Consider the following 21,872-nt stretch of genomic DNA (forward strand, 5'->3'; position numbering starts at 1 on the left):
AAAAAATAGCCCGATTTTTAAAAGTCTAACGCAGGTTGCGAAGAACACATGAAAAAACTATCAGCCACACAGCTTATCAGGAAAAGTAAATTTTCAAAGAATGAGGTGTTATTTTTCACCCATTAATTTGGTGAAAACGTCAGATGGATAATATGAAAGGGGCACCTGCATGTTTGGTCGGCAGGAGACTTCACTGGCTATTAAAACAGGAAATAGACACACTCTTCAACGCAGAAATTCCCCCACTCGGAATGTCTCCCCTTCGATCATCCCTCCCTGGGTGTGCAGATCCACAGTGGCATGGGCCTTCCTGGCACCATCCGTGCAGTAAGCTGCAGGACCAAACAGGATGATAGTTTAATTTATGTGTAAAAGGAAGGAAAGTGAGCCGTGTTTATGAACAGATACAGATGTGAGCAAACTGAAGGGGCTCCAAGGGGTCCAAGCTGGGAACAGCGTTGAACCTTGGGAATGGCACAAGGGGAGGTCCTGAGGGGCGGGAGACTTCTATCCTCTGCCCTTCTCTTTTCTTCTGAATATGAAATGGTTAGTTTCTTTTGTTAAAGAATAGGTAGCATATTCATCTAGTTAAAAAATCAGAGGTGAGGAGGGAGGGAGACGCAAGAGGGAAGACATATGGGAACATATGTATATGTATAGCTGATTCACTTTGTTATAAAGCAGAAACTAACACACCATTGTAAAGCAATTATACCCCAATAAAGATGTTTAAAAATAAATAAATAAATAAAATTAAAAAAAAAAATCAGAGGTGATTATATATATACTGTATATATATTATATAAGTATATATAAGTATTATAAAATGTAAGTATATAAATATAAGTGTATATAAGTATATATGAGTATATACATAATATATAAGTATAATACATTTATATAAGTTATATATTTTATAAGTATATATAATATATACCTATATCATATAAGTATATATACTAAGATACATAATCACTTCTGAGTTTTGAACTACATATATTATATATATATATATATATGCCATTTTTATATTGCTTTCAGATACTGTATATGTGTATACAATATATATATAAATGGTAGTATATGCCCTTAAAAGTCTCTCTCTTCTGCCCCTTCTCTCCCACTCTACTCCCCTCACCCTTACAGGTCACCATTATTGTTGGTTTCTTTATTTCCTTCCAACGTTTCTATAAAACGCAAACACGTGTGAAAACATGTTAATTTTCTTTCTCAGACAGAAGTAAGCCTAGTATATATACTGTTCTGTGCCTTGTGTGGTCATGTCATTATCTGGGTCTTTTCTATATCGGTGTAGAGAGCAGCCTCATTATTTTTTATAGCTGTGTAGTATTCTAATATAGTGTCCACATAAAAAAACTAATAGACTTTTTTTTAGAGAAATTTTAAGTTTATAGAAAAATTGGAAAGTACAGAGAGTTCCCACATACCCCCTCTCCCCCTGCACACAGTTTGTGCAATTATTTATATCTTGTATTAATTAGTGTGGTACATTTGTTACAACTGATGAACTAATATTGAGATACCGTTATTATTAACTAAAGTCCACAGTTTACATTAGGGTTCTCTCTTTGTGTTTACATGCTATGGGTGTGATGTGTCCATAGTTACTGTTTTACAGAATAATTTCACTGCCCTGAAAGGTCCTCCGTGCTCCCCCTTTTCATCCCTTTCTTCCCCCAACCCCTGGCAACCTCTGACCTTTTTACTGTCTGTAGCTTTGCCTTTTCTAGGATGTCATATAGTTGGAATCATACAGTATGTAGCTGAAATAGAAGAATCCACAGTTCTCCTCGTGTGTTTGGAAAACCCAGTTCTTCATCCTGTGCGTCTCCTTTACTCCTCACACAAAGCCCTTCACTGCTGGCCACCAAATATGTGGAGGATTTTCCCCACACCAAGCAGTTCTCTGCCAGCTGGGTGTCCTACAGCTTAGCTCAGTTCTGACACTGTCTACCTGGAGATACCGTCAGATCCCACAGGTTAAGGGCTCGCAGCGTTGCCCCATCACACACACACTGCAGGCGCCAGTCGCAAGCCCAGGGAATCCTCTGTGCTCTGACCAGCCGGCTATAGGTCAGGACCTCCAATGACCCCTTCCTCAGGTTTGATTATTTTGCTAGCGCAGCTCACAGAACTCAGGGAAACACTTACTTCTGCTTACCAGTTCCTTAAAGGATATGATAAAGGACATGGATGAAGAGGTACATAGGGCAAGGTCTGGGGAGGGGCCTGAGCCCCTGTGGAGCTGGGGTGTGTCATTCTCCCGGTGTGGATGTGTTCGCCAGCCTGGAAGCTCCCCAAACCCCGGTACTAGTGTTGGGATTTTATGGAGGCTTCTCACGTAGGCATGATCACTTATTAACTCCATTTCCAGCCCCTCTCCCCTCTGGAGGTTTGGAGGTGGGGCTGAAAATTCCAAGCTTCTAATCCTGGCTTGGACTTTCTGGCTACCAGCCCCCATCCAGGAGCCATCCAGAGTCTCCTCAGAGGAACAAAAGATGTTCCTGGCGTTCTTATCACTTAGGAATTTACAAGGGTTCAGAGCTCTGTGCCTTTTTGCCTTCGTTGGATCGTTGCTGCGCGCGGGCTTGCTCTAGTTGCGGCGAGCGGGGGCTACTCTTTGTTGCGGTGCGTGGGCTTCTCATTGCGGTGGCTTCTCGTTGCGGAGCACGGGCTTCAGTAGTTGTGGCTCGCGGGCTCTAGAGCGCAGGCTCAGTAGTCTGGCACACGGGCTCAGTTGCTCTGTGGCATGTGGGATCTTCCCGGACCAGGGCTCGAACCCGTGTCCCCTACATTGGCAGGCGGATTCTTTTTTTTTCTTTTTTTTTTTTTTTGCGGTACGCGAGTGCAGGCTAAGCGGCCATGGCTCATGGGCCCAGCCGCTCCGCGGCATGTGGGATCTTCCTGGACCGGGGTATGAACCCACGTCCCCTGTGTCGGCAGGCGGACTCAACCACTGCGCCACCAGGGAAGCCCTGGCAGGCGGATTCTTAACCACTGTGCCACCAGAGAAGTCCTAGCAATAGGCTTTTAAGGTTCCTCTATGTCTTTTCATATCTTGGTAATTCATTTGCTATTTCAGCTATATAGTATTTTCATTTTCAGCTATATAATATTCTACCGTGTAGATGGACCAGCTCTGTAGCCCCCTACTGGTGGACACTTGGGTGGATTTCCAAGCTTTTGCTGGTACCAGCAACACTCCCACTACTGCCCTGAACCCCAGGAATGGGTATTTAGGCCAAAGGGTAAATGTATTTGTAATTCTGTGCCCTCCCTGGGGGTGTGTTACCTCTACACTGTTTGACTATTTGGAAAAATGTATTTATGTATTAATTGTATATTAAAACAAAAGCAAGTATAAAAATTGCTCTTTTTGCTGTGGGAAGTAGCACAGTGGAGTATAGAGAGCCCAGCCAGGTGAGACAGACCCACTGAAGGAGCTGTCTCTCCTCCTCGCCGTGTGATCTTGGGCAATGCTGGTCTGTTTCCCCCTCCGCGTAATGGATTGAAAATAACTGCCTTATAGGATCTCTCAGGAGAGCTTCTGAACATAAAGGGCTTTGGACAGTGCCTGGAATGCAGCTGGGACCCCACACAGGGTATATTTCCCATGTCTTTACATCCAAACTAGGGAATGTTTTGGACCCATTAAGTAAATGAGATTGACCTCCGTCTGTGGATGTGGAAGGACGTCCTGGTTGTACTGTGGAGCAAAAGTGAAAGCAAGGAAGCGGATACAGCGCGCTAACTTGTGTGTCCTGAACAAATGATTAATAACAATAACAGTAATAGTCCCCGCTACAGCGAGAGGAAAGCAACAAAGCGCATGGAAAAACACAGAATTAGAAAACTGAGTGCTTCTTTCAAAAATATAAATCAACGCTTAATCAACAAACACTGCTTACGAGCTAGACTTTGAAGGCTAAGGAAATGGCTCAAGACAAATACTTTATTTCCACTCAACTCAATATCCTCGAGTTCCAAAGAGAAAAAAGACCAGCTTTTCCCTGTTCCTTTATTCCACACACAGACAGTCCCTTTTAATGATTTAGTTGTTTCAACTACCTTTGAAACAGTTAATTACGTGTCAAAAACACCCCAGTGCCTAATGGGAAAATGAATGGCAATTGTGAAGTTGGGTTAGTTGTGGTAAAAGATTCAGCAGTCAGGGTCCGGAGCTTTTTCCTTTTGAAGGTGTGCTACATGAAAGACCTTCAAAGCTCCATTTTTCTTGGTAGTGGGAGCTGACTGCTTCATGAGGTTGTCTTCCTGTGGTTGGGAAAAGAAATGGTACTTTTGGTTTTTCTCTCTCGAACCTGGCCAAACTCTGTGCACCGACCTCCCTCCCAGAAGAGCTAACATTTCTTAAATAGACTTCTAAGCGCCAGGTGTGGCACTTAGCGTGGACTCGCTTAATTGTCAATTGTCCCCCACTTTACAGATGAGGAAACCGAGGCCCAGAGAGATGAAAACCATTGGCCCAGGGTAACTCAGGTGGGAAGCGGGGCCTGAACCTAACTGGTCAGGCTCCCATCCTCTGGCCCTTAGTCAGAAAAGATATGTTAAGATGCTCCAAAAAAAAAAAAAAAAAAAAAAAAAAAAAGATGCTCCAAGCAAGGGTTACCGCCAGGGGACATTTTGGGGGAGGTTGAGAACATTCATTCCTCTATACGTTAGAGTTTGGAATTCTTGGAGCCAGCAAATGAAATTAATCTAAAACATGACCCCTCCTTCCCCTGACCCGAATGTCTCTCACCCCAGCCCTGAGGAGGCCGGGCGGTACCTGGAGACATACAAGGCTTACGAGCAGAAGCCGGCAGACCTCCTGATGGAAAAGCTGGAGCAGGACTTCGTCTCCCGGGTGAGGCCACCTCACCTCCCTGCCTGGGCCTCCCCCTAGCTCCTCCTTGGGGGTATGAGCTGCAGTTCTGATCTCGAGTCATACCTCTCCCTCCCCGACCCCACCCTCAGCTTCCAGTCCCTTCTCCTGCCCAAACAGCAGCGAGAGGGGTCTTCCTAAGCACAAACCTGATCCTGCCCTTTCCTGCTCAAAACCCTCCCGTGGCTCCCCAGTGCCCTCATCATGCTCTCCAAGGCCTTGCCTATTTGACCCGGCAGCCCCGTCTGCCCCCTGCCCCTGCATTCTGTCGCTTCTCTGTGCCTGTTCCCTCTGCCTTGATTAGATCCCTAATCCCATCTTTCCCCCATCTCAGCTCTAATGCTTCCTTCTCCAGGAAGTCCTCCCGGATACCCAGCCCAGGTCAAAGGCCCCCCCGCTGGGCTCCCTCAGTCCCAGCCCTGTCTGGGTCACTGTGTCTGGAACTGATTTGTCTCCCGAACTGGACTGGGAGCCCCAGGAGGGCAGGGCTGGGGCTGTCTCGATCCCTGCTGTGTCCCCAGCACCACTGTACACTCAGTGAGTGCTCAGGGAGTATTTGCTGAACGAACTGTTGAATCTGGGCTCCAATGATAGAGTAATGGAGGATGTCCACAGCCACCCCTGAGGTGGGTACTATGAGGACCCCCATTTGCCTGCAAACGGAGGCCCAGAGAGGTCAGTTCCCTTGCCCAGGGTGTCACAGGGAGTAAGCAGCGGGGCCTGGTTTTGAACTCGGGTCCAACTTCAGAGCCTGTGGTCTGTGCCCAGGGCAGAACCAACTCAAGATAAATGGCGTTTATCTTCGAATCACATGACCAACACCCTCTCAGCTAGTTGGGGATCACTCTGAGATGACTTTTTTTTTTTAAGTTAATTATTATTTAGTTTTGGCTGTGTTGGGTCTTTGTTGCTACGCACGGGCTTTCTCTAGTTGCGGCGAGCGGGGGCTACTCTTCGTTGTGGTGCGCGGGCTTCTCATTGCGGTGGCTTCTCTTATTGCAGAGCATGGGCTCTAGGTGAGCAGGCTTCAGTAGTTGTGGCTTGCAGGCTCTAGAGCACAGGCTCAGTAGTTGTGGTGCATGGGCTTAGTTGCTCCGTGGCATGTGAGATCTTCCCAGACCAGGGCTCGAACCCATGTCCCCTGCCTTGGCAGGTGGATTCTTAACCTCTGTGCCACCTGGGAAGTCCCTGAGATGACCTTTTAATCATCAGAACACATAATCAAAAAACATGCCCCCAAAGCATTTACTGAGCTCCTCCCGCATGCAGGGCAGTCTGGGGATACAGCAGTGACCCAGTGCCGCCCTCACAGACTCAGTCTTGTTCTCCTTTCTTCCAATCCACCTCTGCCCCCTCCTTCCCTTCCAGGTGACTGAATGTCTGACCACCGTGAAGTCAGTCAACAAAACGGACAGTCAGACCCTCCTGACTACTTTTGGGGTAACGAACAATTCCCTTGTGCCGACTGGCATTTCTACCCCCTTTGCTTTTTGAGGAAGCCCCCTGCGTCCCTTCTACCTCCCTGTCCTCTCCCCCATCCTTCCTGCCTCCCCTGCCCTCCTGCAGGATATCAGTTCCTTCCAGGAATATTTTACACCCCTCATCAGCTGGGGCAGGGGAGAGTTTTGTGTTCACCTCCCCTGATCGTTCGCTCCTACCTTCCTCAGTCTCTGGAACAGCTCATAGCTGCATCGCGGGAAGATCTGGCCTTGTGCCCAGGCCTGGGGCCCCAGAAGGTAAGAGCCCTGGGAATGGGCTTGAGGGGTTGGGGGCAGGAGGGAGCCCCAAATAAATGGGGCCTCAGACCCCAAAGTTCTGAGGTTTCGGAAGGCCCACAGTGCCTCTCCTACAGATGGGGAAAACTGAGGCCCAGAGAGGGTGTGGACCAGCCCAACCTCACACAGCCAGTCTGGGATAGAATCCAGATCAGGCTACTTCTCTCCTAGCCCCCCGAGTCCCCTCCAAGCTAGGAGGAAAAGAACCAAAAGCCCACTCTGATGTATCAAACAAATGGCTCATTTAATGACTGCTTCCTTTTCTTTCTCCCTCCCGTCCAGGCTCGAAGGTTGTTTGATGTCTTACACGAGCCCTTCTTGAAAGTGCCCCGATGACCTCTGCTGCCAAGGAGGCCTTTGGTGTAACAATAAAGCACTTTTCCTGGTCCAGGCTCAGGCTGGTGTGCTGGTGTGGTCAGTGGGAGTGGGGGTCTTCTCTGCTCTCGCCTTCTGATGGCCCAGGTGGCCACTTTCAGCTTGTCTGAGTTGCAGTCATCAGTTTCGCTGGCGGAGACTTACACGGGATCCTGCTGCGGCTTCTTCTTCCTCTTCCTCTCCTGTCCTGTGGGAGCCACCTCCCCAGACTCGGGATTCAGCAGCGGCTCTGGCATCTCCTCCTGGGATGCTGTCTCTGGCACCCAGCTTTCCTGGCCCCGCTTTTTCTTCTTCTTGGTAGATGCCGGATCGGCCCCGGCCTCAGACTGCCCCTCACGTGGCAGCTCAGGCTCCATCATCTCACCTTGTGGGTTAATCATCTCAGTCCCTGGCTCTGTCGCTTTGTGCCCTCTTTCTTTCTTCTTCTTTTTCTTGGTGGATGCTAGAGCTGCCTGAGGCTCGGGCTCCATCACCTCTTCCTGTGGCTCCACCACCTCTGTCCCTGGCTCCGTCATTGCATTCTGTCGTTTTCCTTTCTTCCTTCTCTTTTTGGGGGATGCCAGAACTGCCTCAGCCTGTGGCTCCACTTCATGTGGCAGCTCAGGCTCTGTCATCTCCCCTGGGAGCTCCAGAGCTTTCATCTCTGGCTCTATAACCTCAGTCCCTGGCTCCCTCATCACTTTGTACCGCTTTTCTTTTTTCTTCTTCTTCGAGGACGGCAGTGGGATGGCTTCCTCCTGTGGCTCCGTCTTCACCTGCAGCTGAGGCTCAACTATCGTCCCCTCCACCAGCTCCATCCCTTCTGTCCCCGTCTGCTTCTTCCTCTTCTTGCTGGGGGATAGGACTATCTCTTCCAGAGGCTCACTTTTGACCATGAGTTCCAGCTCCACTGTCTTTTCTTCTGACTCCAGCACCCCCATTTCTGGCTTGACCATTTCTACCTCTTTGGGCTTCTTTTTCCTCTTCTTGGTGGTGGCTGGGGACAGTGCTCCCAGAGGCTCCAGCATCTCAGCAGCAGGCTCTGTTGCCAGTGGCTCTGTCACCTCCAGGTCTTTCAGCTGCTGCTTTTTTTTCTTCTTCCCCACATCCACCTCTGAGGACCCCAAAGCTGTGTCCACCTCCAGGGCCCCAGGCTCATTCACTGCCTCCTGAGGAACTGAGGCCTCTGACACATGCCTCTTCTTTTTCCTCTTCCCGGAAGCCAGTGACTTCAACGCCAAGACTGACCCAGGCCCCGTGACTGGTGGGCTGCCTCCAAAGGCGCAGAACCGAGGCTTCAGGCCAGGGGGGATCTGTGGTGGGGGATTTGCTGGAATGGGCTGCAGCAGGGTCCCTGTTAGGGATTCCTGGGGACCCTCAAAGATCCTCAGGCTGCCCTGTAGCGCCGGGGCAGAGGTGAGTCCCCCTCCTGCCTCTGCTGACGGGGCCAGCAGGGTTGCTCCTCCTCCAGCCTGAGGGCCACTGCTGCTGAGGACCCGGTAGCGGTGCCGCTTGCCTGCCAACTTGCTCTTCAAGATACGGGAGCCAGAGAGAGGCACGAGTCGCCCATTGAGGCTGAAGGGAGAAAGGGGGAGGGCAGAAACTTGGTCAGATTCTTCTGGTGAGACGGGGCAGCAGCTGAGAAGCAGCATTTCTGGGTTCCCCAGGAAAGCCCCTCTAAATTCCCCCCAGGTTCAGCCACTGGGGTGAGGAGTATTCCTGCTAAGTGGCATGGGACCACTCACCAGTCTGGGGCGAAGTCTACAGGGGCCTGGATAAGCCACAGTTCTGTATCTGGGCCGGTCAACGCCTCCAAAGAGAAACGAGTGTGCTCTGAGGCTGGGGGTGTCGCAGTAAAGTTGGGGGGACAAGAAAACCGAGCAGCACCTGCAGAAGGGTAAACGGGAGTCTGCTGACACGTAATTGCTGGTCCACTCCTCCAGGGCGCCTATTGGTCCATTGGTCCCAACTTCCTGAGGGTCCCAGTCCTCTAACCGCGACTTTCCTCTCTCCCGTCTGTCCACCAGAGGCGCACCTATATCCGCCGACCCAACCCTTGTTCTCTCCACTGCTGTTCCCGCCCCCCACCAAAATATCTTCTCTCTATTCTAATTCCCCGCCGCCCCCTGCCCGCCATCCCCCGGGGGATACACTCTCCGCTGATCCTGCCTCCGAGGATGTCCCTTTTTCCGTCCGAACGCTCCAGGGTACCCCTTTTTCTCCTCCCGCCAGACAACTCTCTGCACCCTGTCGGCCCGCCATGAAGCAACTCACCGCCGGACGGGGTCCCCGCCATCCCGGGACCCATGCCTCAGACCTAGCAGCCAGAGCCACTCAGGCCCCGCCGCCGACCACGTGGAACCAAAGGGGTGGGGCCTCATCTGGGAGCGTCCATGTGGCACCAGGGCGCGGGAGGTGTCGCTCGGAGCCCCCTCGCTCTGTGAGCACAAGTGGGGGAAATTTCCACTTGTGCACAGCAGACTACCGAGAAAGCCATCTTTTACCCAAAGTCTGCTCCCAAAAGCAGCCGACTCGCCTGTTTGGCGGGAGTTAGAGCCTCACCAGGTCCCGGAGGGTATCCCCACAGTCTCAGACATGATTTGCTCCAACGTTGCCTTAAAGGGGCAGCCACATTCACAGGGCCTACTCTTAAAGAGACAGGAAGATCGATTGGACTGGAATTCTTAGAGAGGCAGGTAAGAGTCTAGGTCGGCAGGACTGTGCTTTCAGTGTTACAATCCCTTCTAGGGAGGCCCAGATGCCTCAGAAATTCAGAACTTGAGTGAGAGAGGTGGGAAAATGGAGGAATGGGGGTAATTCCTCCCGAGGGCGTTAACTATCAGCCAGGGGCGGGGCTCTGGGCTCCAGGGGAGCGGGAAATATAGGGGGAGGAGCCTGTGGATCCCAGGGCGGAGCCTCTGGACTCCCGAGCTGGACACGCGTGGGGCGGTGCGACTAAGGGGCGGAGCTGTGGCCCAAAAGACGGGTAGATGCCCTCGAGGATTTAGTCTCGTGCGTGGGGGGACATTTCCAAAGGCCTTGAGGAGGGGAGAGAGAGTAGACGTCCTGACTAGCGCCCCTTCCCTGCCCTGGGGCGCGTGTAAGCAGCGGCACGTGAACGCAGATTTGGGGGACACGCCCACGCCCCTTCACACAGGGACTGCACAGCGTAGGGCGACGGGCGGAGCCGCGAGACGGTGGCTAGACTGGGTGATCCGACTGCATTCCTGACCGGTGTGTCAGCGCTGATTTCCGCCCCCTCTGCCGAGATTTCGGATCCTACTTTAGAACTGGGGCGCCCACCTTCTCAGCGAGGCAGCGGCTGCTCAGAGAGGAGGAGGGTCAGGGGAAGAGGACGTGTTGCCTCCTCCCGGGATCGCCAGACAGTTCCCGCGCGTGGGCGAGACACCCGGGCCCTGCCCCTGCGGGCTCCGGGACTACAATTCCCAGAGGACGCGAGGTTGGGTGGCGCCCGACGTCAGTCGTGGAAGCTGCTGGGAATCGTAGTCCCAGCCTCCAACTTTGGGAGCCGTTGGTGGGAAATTCTGTAAAGATCCCAACCACCCTTCTTACCGACGGAGAGATTGAGGCTCAGAGACCCGAGGGGATACTGATTTTAGCGAGGCCCTCTTCTCGTCTTGGGGGCGGGATTTGTGAGTCTCCCCCAGACTCTATAACCTTCTACCTCTTTGGTGGCGTCCAAATCTTCTTTCAAGAAGGGGGAAACTGAGCCTGGAGGAGTGGGGCAGGGACTCAGGAGTTCATCTCCTGCAGCCACAGCGAGGTAAGAGTCTGGATTCTATTTGCGATTTACGTAGCCAGGTCACCCTTGGCCTTTCGACCTTCCTGTCTGTGAAATGGATTTTGGGTCAATCCAAATGGGAACGTACCCATCTACTGCCGGCCCCTCCGGGACTACAAGTCCCAAGGTGCTCGAGGCGACCCCGGCTCCCCCTCCCCTCCGGGACCCGCCTCCCTCCGGTCCGAGTCACGTCGTCTAACCTGTTCCCGGCGCCTGCCCCGCCCCGTCCTCCGCTCCCCGCAGCCGGAGCCGGAGCCGGAGGAGGACCCCTGGTGCCAAGATCTGCCCCGGATCCGTGAGTTACACCCCCCCACCAGGGGTTCAGCGGCCCCGGTGGAGCCCGACACTGGCGTCCCTGGGAGGGTCGGGAGGAGACTCGGACGCCAGGTCCCAGGGCAGGGCTGGGGGACTCCAAGAACGTTAAAAGCTAGAACTTGGATGCCAGATTTACTGGGCAGAAGGAAAAGGGGCTCGGATGCCTGAGTTCTTGGAATGGAGGGCTCAGACACCTTGGTCCCGGGGAGACGTTCGGAGACGTTCGGAAACGTCGGGACGTTTCAGTCCCTCGAAATGGGGGCTTTCGGAAGCCTGAGTCCTTGAGTAGAACTGGGGTATTAGATCTCTTGGGGAGAAATGGGAGACTCGGACTGCTGGGGCTCTGGAATGGGCGGCCATCCCTACCACCCTTCAGCTGCCTTCTCGACCGAGCCTTTAGGTCTCCGAGCAGAATTAGGGGTGGGGTGGGGATAGTGGAACCCGGGTTCCTGAAATGAAGCAGAACAAACACCCAGGGTCCCTCTGGAGGCTGTGTCCCGCCATTCCCCCCACTTTCTGGCTCTGGGGCCGGGGCCAAGGTGGCAGGAGGGGAGTAGGACAGATCTCCAACCTCCCCTGTGCTGCTGCGCGATCCCCAACATGTCATTAACCGGGGCGTCAGACCTGCCTAAGCAGAGGAGTGACCTCCGTCCCAGGGCGCCCCCTGGCGGGGGCGGGGACCCTCCTATTGTCCCATAAAGCGGGGAGATATCTGGGATTTGCAAAGGGCGTTCTAGAATCCAGGGCAGAATTCCAGAAGGCGGGGTTGGATTCTGGGGGGCTTGCGTGGCGGGCACAATACAGCCGTTACACAGAGAGGACGGAGGTAAACTGAGGCTTAGGGTCACACTGGCAGCAGAGTTGAGGGTCAGGATTTGCCCTCCCCCTTCCTCAGCCACTCTGGGCGTCGGGATACCATCCACTCCCACGGGATTTTCTGACTCACTTCTCTCCTAGGGCTCCTGGCCCTGACCCTGAGGTGAAAAATGTCACCTCCACTCCCATCTGTCTGACCTGATGTAGTGTGAGAGATAAGGGAGGATAGAGGCTAATTCTGGAGGTGTGTGTCTGTCCTTGAAGCTGGGGGAGGGCAGGGCTTGGCACCTCCCTCCGCCCGACTCCCCCTTCTCTCCATCCCCATGAGTCACGTGAAGGGATTAAACAAGGGGTGGGGCAGGGGGTTCTGATGAGAGAGGGAAGAACTTCCTAATGTCTGGGCTTGAAGGGCATTTGGTGGTAGCCTGAGATGAAATAAAAAATAATAACTGTGGCTGCCAAGACAGAGCTCACAGCGTGCCAGGCTCAGGGCTGGCAGGTAATGGATGGTTCCCATTGTCTACAGAAGTCGCCGGCAACTGCCCAAAGGTCTCACTTCCATTGAGGTTTGCTGAGCCCAGCCCAGGGAATGACTTCTTTCTAGTCCAATGGGGAAACTGAGGCTGGAGTGCGGGCACAACGCACACCCTAGGCTTTTGCCACCTTCTGCCTGGAATCTTCCAGGGATTCCTTTGCCCTGGAATGGGCCAGCACTGGGGATGGCTAGAACTCAGGAAAGCAGGGGAGAATTTAGCATTCTGAGATCCAAGGGCTGAAGTCAAGATTCCAGGGGTTAAAGCTCAGGGCTTTTAGAATCTCAGAAAGATTTGAAAGGGCTGTTTTGGAGGAAAAAAATTACTTTGGCTTTGAGCCCTCAGTCTGTTCCAGGCCTGGGAATTAGGAATCTTATTCGTGTGAACTTTATTTTGTACCCTTCCCTGTTCTAAACTCTATACATAAATTATGTCATTCAAACCTCACACTTCTTTGAGGTGAAGGTATTAATTCCCCCATTATACACACAAGGAAACTGAGGCACAGAGAAGCTAAATAGCCGAAGGTAGAGATTTAAAGAGGGGGAAGGTCCTAGCTCATTCCACAGACGTCCACAGAGGGGGGAAACCAAGTCCCAGACAGGGTGGAGCCTCTCCCAACGTCTGTCTATGTGGACAGAGCTGGGGGATTCCAATCTGGGTATTCCCAAACCAGCCTGGCGCTCTGACCCTGTTCCTACTCAAGATGATTCCTCCAGGAACCCCCCACCCCTGATTTTTAACCCCAAAGAACCCCAAAAGATGCCGGGGAGGGAGACCTAAGGGCGGAGGAGAGGGGAGCCCGGCGGAGAGGACGTGGGGGTGGAGGACAGGGGCCTGGAGCAGAGGCGCGGCCCGCGCCACCCTTGACCCCCCGCTGGGCCCCCGCTCCCCTGCCGCGGGAGGTGCGGCACCTGCCCGGGCCCTCCGCGCATTCCCCTGCTCTGAGCTCGGGAGCTGTCCGTCCGCCCCGCTGCGGTCGGGCCGTGACCTGGAGCGTCCCCTGGCGGCCCTGACGCCGGTTTCGCCCGCCTCAGACCCGGGACGGGCCCACGCCTAGCCTTGGCATTTCCTTAGACCCAGAGGATGTCAGCGTCTTAGAATTTGGGGATCATGAAATCCCCAAAAGAGCCATTCGCTACCAGAATGCTGGCCCTGGAGGTAGCATAGATTGTTCATTTTTATATTTTAACGAACACAGACGGTTTCCTGTGTATCTCTGAGATTCTAATGCGGGGTCTTACCTGGACCAGGGATCGAACTCTGTGCCCGCTGCAGTGAGAGCTCAGTCTTAACCACTGCACCGCCAGGGAGGTCCCCTATAGTCTCTACTTGTTGAGGCCTCAATTCTCAGAGCCTTGATTCCTCTTGCACCTTCTGGCCAGTTGGATCGTCACAACTGTCCTCTGAGGTAGACTGCTATTTATCCTCATTTTACAGATCAGGAAACTGAGGCAGTCTGGTCAGGTGGGACAGTGGTGCCACCAGATTTGAACCCTCCTTAATTGTGCTTTTAGCAACTCCACTATACCAGACATTCACCTAGACTTTTAGGACTTCGGAATCCTGGGATAGATAGAACTCAGTGCAGGAAGACAGAGAAATCTAGGCTAGCCAAAGGGGAGAATTCTAGAATGTTCCAAAGATAGGATCTGGGGCTGAGAACTTTCAAACAATAGACTCTCAAGCCGAGGGTTTTAGCCTCTATCGAAATTTAATTACAACCTCAAGGCGCTTATAATTTCAGAATCTAGGCCTCTTAGAGATTGAGGAGGCCTCTCAGAATAGCTGATTTGCCTCCTCCTTTCACAATTGGGGAAACTGAGGCCCAAGGAGTGGCAGGGACTCTTAGCCCAAGGTCACACAATCCTAACACACCCAGATGAGCCACCAGCCCCAACAGGTTCTGTTCCGAGGCTTCCCAGACTGAGGCCAGAATCAGCATGCCCCAGCCTGCCCTGCTGCCCACGCCTGCACCCCAAGTCAAAGCTAAGTGGTCGGTTGATGTAGTGGGGAGCTGGCAGAGCTGGCGGGTGTGGTGGCTACCATGGAGATGGGGGTGGTGCTGGCCTGACTAGTTCCTGGTGGCCTGGCTCCTTCCCACTGCGTTGGCGGCCACAGTGGCCCAGCCATCCCTGGCCAACTCCCCGTTCTTCCTGTTGACGCTGGGTCTGTGTGAACATGCCGAGTCTCCTCTGGGTGGGGACTCTGGGAAGAGAGAGCTGAGTGGTCCCCGTCCTCTGGAGCCCCTCCAGACTGACGGAGATGCCCCAGAATAACAAGTTAGGTACAGGTGTGAAATCTAGTATGCCGACTTCTTGCAGGGCGACCGGGAACAAATGTTTCTGAGCCCCACTTTCTTTTTTTGCTATGGAGGTTTTGATCATGGGATAAGGTATTAGCTGTAAAGCACTTTGCACAATTCTACGGGGCAGTGTTCTCTCAATAAATGGTTGTTTTATTTCATTATACCCTCGGGTAACTAGCAAAGGTCCTGGCACACAGTAGGCAGCACCATCATTATTTTTGAAAAGATCCCCAGCATCTAGCACAGTGTCTCTTGGTCCCTAGTAGGCATTCGGTAATTGATAGTTATTATTATTGCAGCCTCCGTTCACTATAATGTCTGTCACATAGTAGGTGGTCAATGGATAATTGCTGAAGGAGTGATCACGTCTTATTAGGGCTGAGATAGAGAGATGGAGTAGGAGCCACGTAAAGAGAGTGAATTGTCCTTAGCCTTCCCGGAGGGCTTCGCAGGAGTTGGCGTTTCCCAGCAGGGCAAGTGGTGGGTCATAGCGCTTCCAGTGGAAGGAAGTAGGAGAGTAAAGGCCCCGTCCCGCTCCTCAAGGCCCCAGGTTCCCTGTGGGCGGGCTCTGAGCAGGCTCTCCCCCGCTCCCCTCCCCAAACGCAGGCGCCCCGCTGCGGCCAACCGGCACCATGGACAGCGAGGCGTTCCAGAGCGCGCGGAACCTTCTGGACCTGAACTTCCAGTGTGAGCTGGGGTAGGGGGCGGGGCTTGGCGGGAGTCCTCACTGCTACTACCGGCCGCCCAGCTCTAGCCGCGAAGCACATGGACCTGAAGAATACGGAGCTGGACACGGCGGCGGCCAAGGTGGACGAACTGACCAAGCAGTTGGAGTCGCTGTGGTCAGACTTGCCGGCGGCGTCTCTTGGCTCGCAGGCCAGAGCGCCGGCTAGGGTGAGCCTGCTTGCCCTGGTCCCTACCCGAGACCCCCAAAGTCAGGTTCTTTCCTCCAGGAGTTCAGGCAAGCCTGTCCCATGGGGCTGTGCAGGCTGTGGGCTATTTAAAGCTACTTGTGGGATTAATGGAAGTGGGGATCAGTGGAAGTGGACGTCTGTCAGGACCCTCGGAAGAAAAGGGTTTTTTTCTAAGCGGCACAAAGGCACTGTACATGCGAGCCCCAGCCCTGATTGCAGGGCTCCCTATGCCTGAATCTCCAGCTCCGTCCAACTCTCCAGGGTTGATTTTCGATCACCTCTATTGACCTACCAACCCTCTACTATTGTCTCCTTTGACCCCTCAATGTCCCGACCTCCTTACAGCTGTCCCGGTACAGCCTCAGCCCTGTCCCCGAGCCCTTGGGCTGCCGCGGGTCTCCCCGGAAGGCGACCACCGACGGCGCAGACATCTCGTTCGGACGCTCCGAGAGCGCCCCGGCTCTGCTCCCCTACAGCTCGCTGTCCCCTAAGGGCCGGCCGTCGTCACCGCGCACCCAGTTCTACCTGCAGCCGGATGCCTACAGCAGCCTGGACCGCGCGCCCTCACCCCGGCCCCGCACCTTCGATGGAGCAGGCAGCCCCCACGGCCGTTCGCCCTCCCCTCGCCCCGGCCCGCTCAGACAGCAGGGTTCCCCCACGCCCTTTGACTTCTTGGGCCGTGCCCGCTCCCCCCGTGTCAGCCCCCTGGCCGAAGGGCCCCAGGCCTTCTTTCCTGAGCGCGGGCCCTCGCCTCGCACCCCGACCGCAGCCTACGATGCGCCGACTGCCTTTGGGAGCCCCCTGCTGGGCCCTGGCGTCAGCGCCTTCGCCCCACCTCTGCGCGCGCAAGGTGAACCAGGGGGCCGAACTTGGCGGGTGGGAGTGGCGCAAGGTCCGGGACCAGCTTCGGCCCCCCCCCCCGCCCATGGACGTGGCATACGAGAAGAAGTCCTCCCAGACAGCGAGCTATGAACGTGAGTGGTGCGAGGCCAAAGGAGTGGGGGACCCGGAGAGGCCTACCCCAGACGCTAATGATTCCCGCCTCACAGGACTCGATGTCTTCGCGCGGCCTGCTTCACCAGGCCTGCAGCTGTTACCCTGGAGAGAGAGCAGCCTGGATGGGCTGGGGGCCCCCGGGAAGGTGAGGGGCCGGAGGAACTTGGGGAGGAGGCTGGTGGGCAAGGGTGGAGTCAGGGCTAGTCTTCCCCTCCTGCCTGCGCCCGCAGTTTCTGTACCCTTCCCCAGGCTCTTCCTTTATCCTGGATTTCCACCCACTCCCTGACCGTCTTTCCTTTCACTCCCTCTGTCTTCCCTCCCCTCCTTCTCTCCCTTCCCACCTTTTGCCTTTACCTCCCTCCTCCTTTCCTCCACTCCCTTATCATTCATTCCCTTATGCCTGTCTCCTCCCACCTGAGCCCCTTCTATCTTCCTTCCCTCCCTCTTTCTCCCCCAGGACAACTTCACCAGTGCCACTCTGCCCCGCAATTACAAGGTCTCCCTTCTGACCAACGACAGGCGTTCTGATATAGACAGCTACCGCCGATCGCTGGTCTCCGCGGGCTCATCAGGCACTTTGCCCCGAAGCTGGCAGCCTGTCAGCCGCATCCCCATGCCTCCTACCAGCCCCCAGCCCCGAAGTGCCCCCCGCCAGCGCCCCATCCCTCTCAGCATGATATTCAAGCTGCAGAATGCCTTTTGGGAGCACGGAGCCAGCAGGGCCATGCTCCCTGGCTCCCCCATCTTCTCTCGAGCTCCCCCGCCTAAGCTGCTTCCCCAGCCCCAGCTGCCTCCACAGTCCCAGCCACAATTACAGCCTCAGCCCCAGCTTCAAGCCCTTGCCCCCGTCCCCCAACCCCCCCAAGAGACTTGGTCCGCTGTGAGTGAAGGTGAGTCAGCAATGGGGGTTCCGGAGGGATGGGTGAAGGGGGGGCAGATGGCTGGGGACCAGACCAGCTTGGGGTCCCATCACAACCAAACACGTGTTTCCAGACATTGTCCCTGCAGAGAGCAAGGCCAGATGAGCTTGGGGATTTGCTCAGGAACTAGGGGTAACACAGTGCTTAAGCATGGACCCTGGAGTCAGACTGGCTGGCTCCACACTGTGTGACCTTTGGCAAGTCAGTTAACCTCTCTGGACCTCAATTTCCTGAAGTGTAAAAGGTGAATAGTGATAGAACCTACCTTATTGGGTTATGGTACTAGATTATTTAATCCATATCAAGTCCTTAAAATAGGGCCTGATGTATAGAAAGCCCTTAATAGCTATCATATTAATCATTATTAATAGTTTTTGGTGTGAGACCAGCGCAGGGCCTGGATTTAAGCTGAGTGGGTTTTGATCCCCTCTCTACCATTGACATGCTGTGTGACTGAGGATAAATTAATTAACCCATCTGAGCTTACATTTTCTCATCTGTGAAGAGAGATTAATAACATTTACTTCATAGATTACGATGGACAGTCAATGAAATCGTGTATAAAATGATCATTGGAGGACTTCCCTGGTGGCGCAGTGGTTGAGAGTCCGCCTGCCGAAGAGAAGAGACCAACAAGTACCAAGATTCTAGTCCCAGCAATTTTCTTTCTTTCTGTATTTATTTTTGGCTGCCTCGGGTCTTCCTTGCAGCGCGCGGGCTTTCTCTAATGACAGCGAGCAGGGGCGGTGTGCGGGCTTCTCACTGTGGTGGCTTCTCTTATTCTGGGTCCGGGCTCCAGTAGTTGCGGCGCACGGGCTTAGTTGCTCCACGGCATGTGAGATCTTCCCGGACCAGGGATTGAACCCGTGTCCCCTGCATTGGCAGGCAGATTCTTAACCCCTGCACCACCAGGGAAGTCCTCAGCAATTTTTTGCCTGAGATGTTAGGAGAGGAAATTCTTACAATCTTAGAAAGTCAAGTTTATCGTAATGGTAGGAGCAGAGATTCTGGAGTCAGATAGGACTGAGTTCAAATCCCAGCTGTGTGGCTTTAGGCAACTGACTTGCCTTCTCTGAGACTCAGTTTCCCTTTCTGTAATAATGAGATATTAGCCATATCAACGTCACAAGGTAGTGGTGAGAGTTCAGTGATAGGCATGTAAAGCACGAGGCACATGCTAAGTGCTTGTTAAATGGGGGCTGTCATAATTGTCTATTATTCACAACCCAGGGAAAGTGTAGCCCAGAGAAAGCAAGACACTGCCCTGAGGTCACACAGCAAATCAGGCATTTGTTGCAAGTCCTGGAAGTTGTGGGGAGGGAGTCTCTCGGGTCTCTTGGGACCCCTCCTTTGATGGGGCTCTTGCTCCTTCTAGGCTTCCCCAAACCTCCCACTGAGCTGGAGCCTGAGCCGGAGCTGGAGGGGCTGCTGACACCAGGGCTGGAGGCTGGTGATGGAGATGAAGGCACTGTAACTCGGCCCCTTAGTCCCACACGGCTGCAGCCAGCACTGCCGCCCGAGGCACAGTCAGTGCCCGAGCTGGAGGAGGTGGCACGGGTGCTGGCAGAAATTCCACGGCCCCTCAAACGCAGGGGCTCCATGGAGCAGAGCCCTCCTATAGCCCTGCCCCCCACCCACAAGAAGCAGTACCAGCAGATCATCAGCCGCCTCTTCCATCGTCACGGTGGGCCTGGGGGGCCCGAGCCTGAGCTGTGTCCCATCACTGAGGGACCTGAGGCCAGGGCAGGGCCCCCTGCTCCAGCCCCACCAGCTCCCATACCACCTCCAGCCCCTCTCCAGAGCAGCCCACCAGAGCAGCCACAGAGCATGGTAAGTAATATAGGAGGAAACTGGGGTATATGACTCAGCATACGGAAGCATCCCTTCCCTTTTAGGACAGAACCTGGAAACTGCACGCATCACATCTGGCGCATTCCACTGGCCGGGAACCCAGCTGCAAGGGAAGCTGAGAAATGTAGTTTTACATCTAAGTGTACCTGTGCTCAGCAGAAAGGGAGAACATATGTGGAGGGGCATTCAGAAGTCTTGGCCACATCGAGATTTTCTCTGCTCCTCTCCAGTAACCTGTGCCCCCAGGGCTTCCCTTCAGGAATCTTAGAGTCTTCCAACCTGGAAATGACTTCGTCTTGGCATGACAGAGGGTTTATTCTGGGGTCTGAAAAGCCTGCCTGAATCAAGGCAGTCACCATTTCTCTCCCTAGTTGCCACAGCCTCTCATGTCCGCCTTCTCTGGGGAGCTGCTCTCTCCTCTTACACCTCAGCAAGCCTGTGCCATGGTTAGAAATGGCCCACCCGGCCCTGACTCAAAATGACCTCCCAGTTCAAGTCCATGGTGTCCTCTGACTCTAGTCAGAGCTTCTTCCATTCAGATTTTCAAGAACAAGTCTCTGGTCTCTGAGGTTGTGGGTGTCGTGGTTAAGTGCACCAGTGGCAGAGCTAGGCTGCCTGGGTTCAAATCCCAGCTCCACAGCACTTATCGGCTGTGCGACCTTGGGCCAGACACATAGTCTGTCTGTGCCTCAGTTTCCTCATCTGTAGAATGGGGATGAAAATAAGCACAGGGTTGCTGTGAGGATTTAATACATGAATATAGTGCTTAGAATAGTGCCTGGCCCTTTACTATTATTGTTATCATTTGACCAGGGGGCTGGTCTCCTGCTGATCTTGGTCTGGTTTCTGCATCGTGGCTTGGAGGGAGCGGGGTGTAGTCACATGGAACAATCCTGATTTCTCAGTGTGGGTAGACAGATGGAGGAGAACAATTCTCAGAGAAGACGTGGGGGCCAGGTGGACCCCCAAATGCGTATTCCCAGGCCCTTCCGAGGGTGGAGCCAAGAAATGTTGAGGCTCAGGATCTTGAAATCAAGAATGGAAGAACGACAGTGTCTTGACATGGTCAAGTTGCCTCATTGTAGAATCACAAAGTTCTGGCCACAGAGAAACCGGAACACTCACGGAATTCAAAAATTAAATCCTGACATCACAAACTCAGAAGAGTGAAATTTCAGAATTCCAGAACACTGAAGGTTTGCACAGGATCTTAGAATTAAAAAGTTAGTAACACAAACCCTGGTTATTACTGATTCTTGAAGTCCCCAGAACTGAAAATTAAAGACTCATCATTTGAATCTTAAATCATAGATTAGTGCATGAATATGTTATAATACAGAATTTTATTTTAAGTGAACATTTTCCACGAGAAAGGAACACACAAACACAGTAACTAGGAAGAAATAGATAAAAGTAGAATAAAGAGGCCCAAATAACAGCATTCAGAGAGAACCACGATTAACATTTTGAGTATTTCCTTCCAGTCTTTTGGAATGAAGTTCTCACCATGAAATATTCGAGTTCTCAATCATAGAATCTTGGGAATGCAATGTCCTGGGTCCTCAGCAATTTGAAATGGCACAACTTAGCATTTCTGGACTCACACATACTGGAAACTTAGCATCAGAGAATTTTTAAATGGGTGGCTCGTGGGATCTTCAAATTCCAGAATCTTGAAATCATTGACATCGAAGACCAGAATCACAAATGCTATATGCTCAGAATAAATGAATTTTGTAAGACACTTGAAAATCAAAAATAAGAAGGCACAAGGAATAATATGATAAATATTCTAATTTCCTAAATTACGAATTATCTCTTTAGAATAAATTTCTATAAATAAAAGTACATAATTTTAAAATATATATTCTAATTCCAAACATCTGAAATTAACTTGGTAACATCTTGTCAGGTGTGCTTCCTAGCATTTTTTTTTTTTAATATATAAAAGAAATGAAACTATGGATTGAATATCTGGCTTCCACAATTCGTGGTCTCCAAGCTTCCTCTCAGGTCTCAGGGCCCAAGATTCCAAAATCACCCGATTCCCTGAGTGTTGCAGGGAACCAGAGGCTGTAGAACTGAGGGACCCTCCTTCCCATGGCCCTCTGGACTCAGGCTATGTGTACGTACGTTCCTGGGTTCCAATCTCAGCCCTGTCTAGTTGGATGACCTGGAGTGGCCGCCTGGTCCCTGAACCTCTGTTTCCCCGCTCTGAGGAATGGGTATATTAGCAATCCCCGCCAAGCCACTGAAGCCCCGGTTCTGTCCCTCAGGAGATGCGCTCGGTGCTGCGGAAGGCCGGCTCCCCGCGCAAGGTACGTCGCGCGCGCCTCAGCCCGCTCGTGCTGCTGCTGGACGCCGCGCTGACCGGGGAGCTGGAAC

At 53.0% G+C, this 21,872-nt stretch overlaps 3 protein-coding genes across 4 annotated transcripts in view; 2 read left to right on the forward strand and 1 right to left on the reverse strand.

Annotated features, from left to right (window-relative positions):
* Window positions 1-7,072, forward strand: part of ERCC1 (ERCC excision repair 1, endonuclease non-catalytic subunit) — a 27,927-nt gene extending 20,855 nt beyond the window's left edge. Inside the window, exons 11-14 of one of the 2 annotated variants that reach the window (XM_024768393.1) lie at window positions 4,786-4,885; window positions 6,272-6,343; window positions 6,571-6,639; window positions 6,961-7,072. In XM_024768393.1, the coding sequence (XP_024624161.1) occupies window positions 4,786-4,885; window positions 6,272-6,343; window positions 6,571-6,639; window positions 6,961-7,014 (295 nt within the window). In that variant the 3' untranslated portion in view covers window positions 7,015-7,072. The remainder of the gene's footprint in view (window positions 1-4,785; window positions 4,886-6,271; window positions 6,344-6,570; window positions 6,640-6,960) is intronic. The other variant, XM_024768392.1, reaches the window with a different exon arrangement.
* Window positions 6,902-9,378, reverse strand: POLR1G (RNA polymerase I subunit G). Its single transcript, XM_024768390.1, has 3 exons — window positions 9,307-9,378; window positions 8,778-8,919; window positions 6,902-8,607 (listed from the first exon to the last, which is right to left on the reverse strand). The coding sequence occupies exons 1-3, from the start codon at window positions 9,338-9,340 to the stop codon at window positions 7,194-7,196; spliced, it is 1,590 nt and encodes a 529-aa protein (XP_024624158.1). The 5' UTR covers window positions 9,341-9,378; the 3' UTR covers window positions 6,902-7,193.
* A 1,670-nt stretch (window positions 9,379-11,048) lies between these two features.
* PPP1R13L (protein phosphatase 1 regulatory subunit 13 like) overlaps window positions 11,049-21,872 on the forward strand; it is a 15,341-nt gene continuing 4,517 nt past the window's right edge. Inside the window, exons 1-9 of the mRNA XM_024768117.1 lie at window positions 11,049-11,129; window positions 15,413-15,493; window positions 15,555-15,700; window positions 16,066-16,563; window positions 16,613-16,694; window positions 16,770-16,861; window positions 17,174-17,606; window positions 19,012-19,466; window positions 21,764-21,864. Of these exons, the coding sequence (XP_024623885.1) occupies window positions 15,439-15,493; window positions 15,555-15,700; window positions 16,066-16,563; window positions 16,613-16,694; window positions 16,770-16,861; window positions 17,174-17,606; window positions 19,012-19,466; window positions 21,764-21,864 (1,862 nt within the window). The 5' untranslated portion in view covers window positions 11,049-11,129; window positions 15,413-15,438. The remainder of the gene's footprint in view (window positions 11,130-15,412; window positions 15,494-15,554; window positions 15,701-16,065; window positions 16,564-16,612; window positions 16,695-16,769; window positions 16,862-17,173; window positions 17,607-19,011; window positions 19,467-21,763; window positions 21,865-21,872) is intronic.

This window comes from Neophocaena asiaeorientalis, unplaced genomic scaffold (genome assembly GCF_003031525.2).
Source record: "Neophocaena asiaeorientalis asiaeorientalis breed wild unplaced genomic scaffold, Neophocaena_asiaeorientalis_V1.1 scaffold629, whole genome shotgun sequence".
NCBI lineage: Eukaryota > Metazoa > Chordata > Mammalia > Artiodactyla > Phocoenidae > Neophocaena > Neophocaena asiaeorientalis.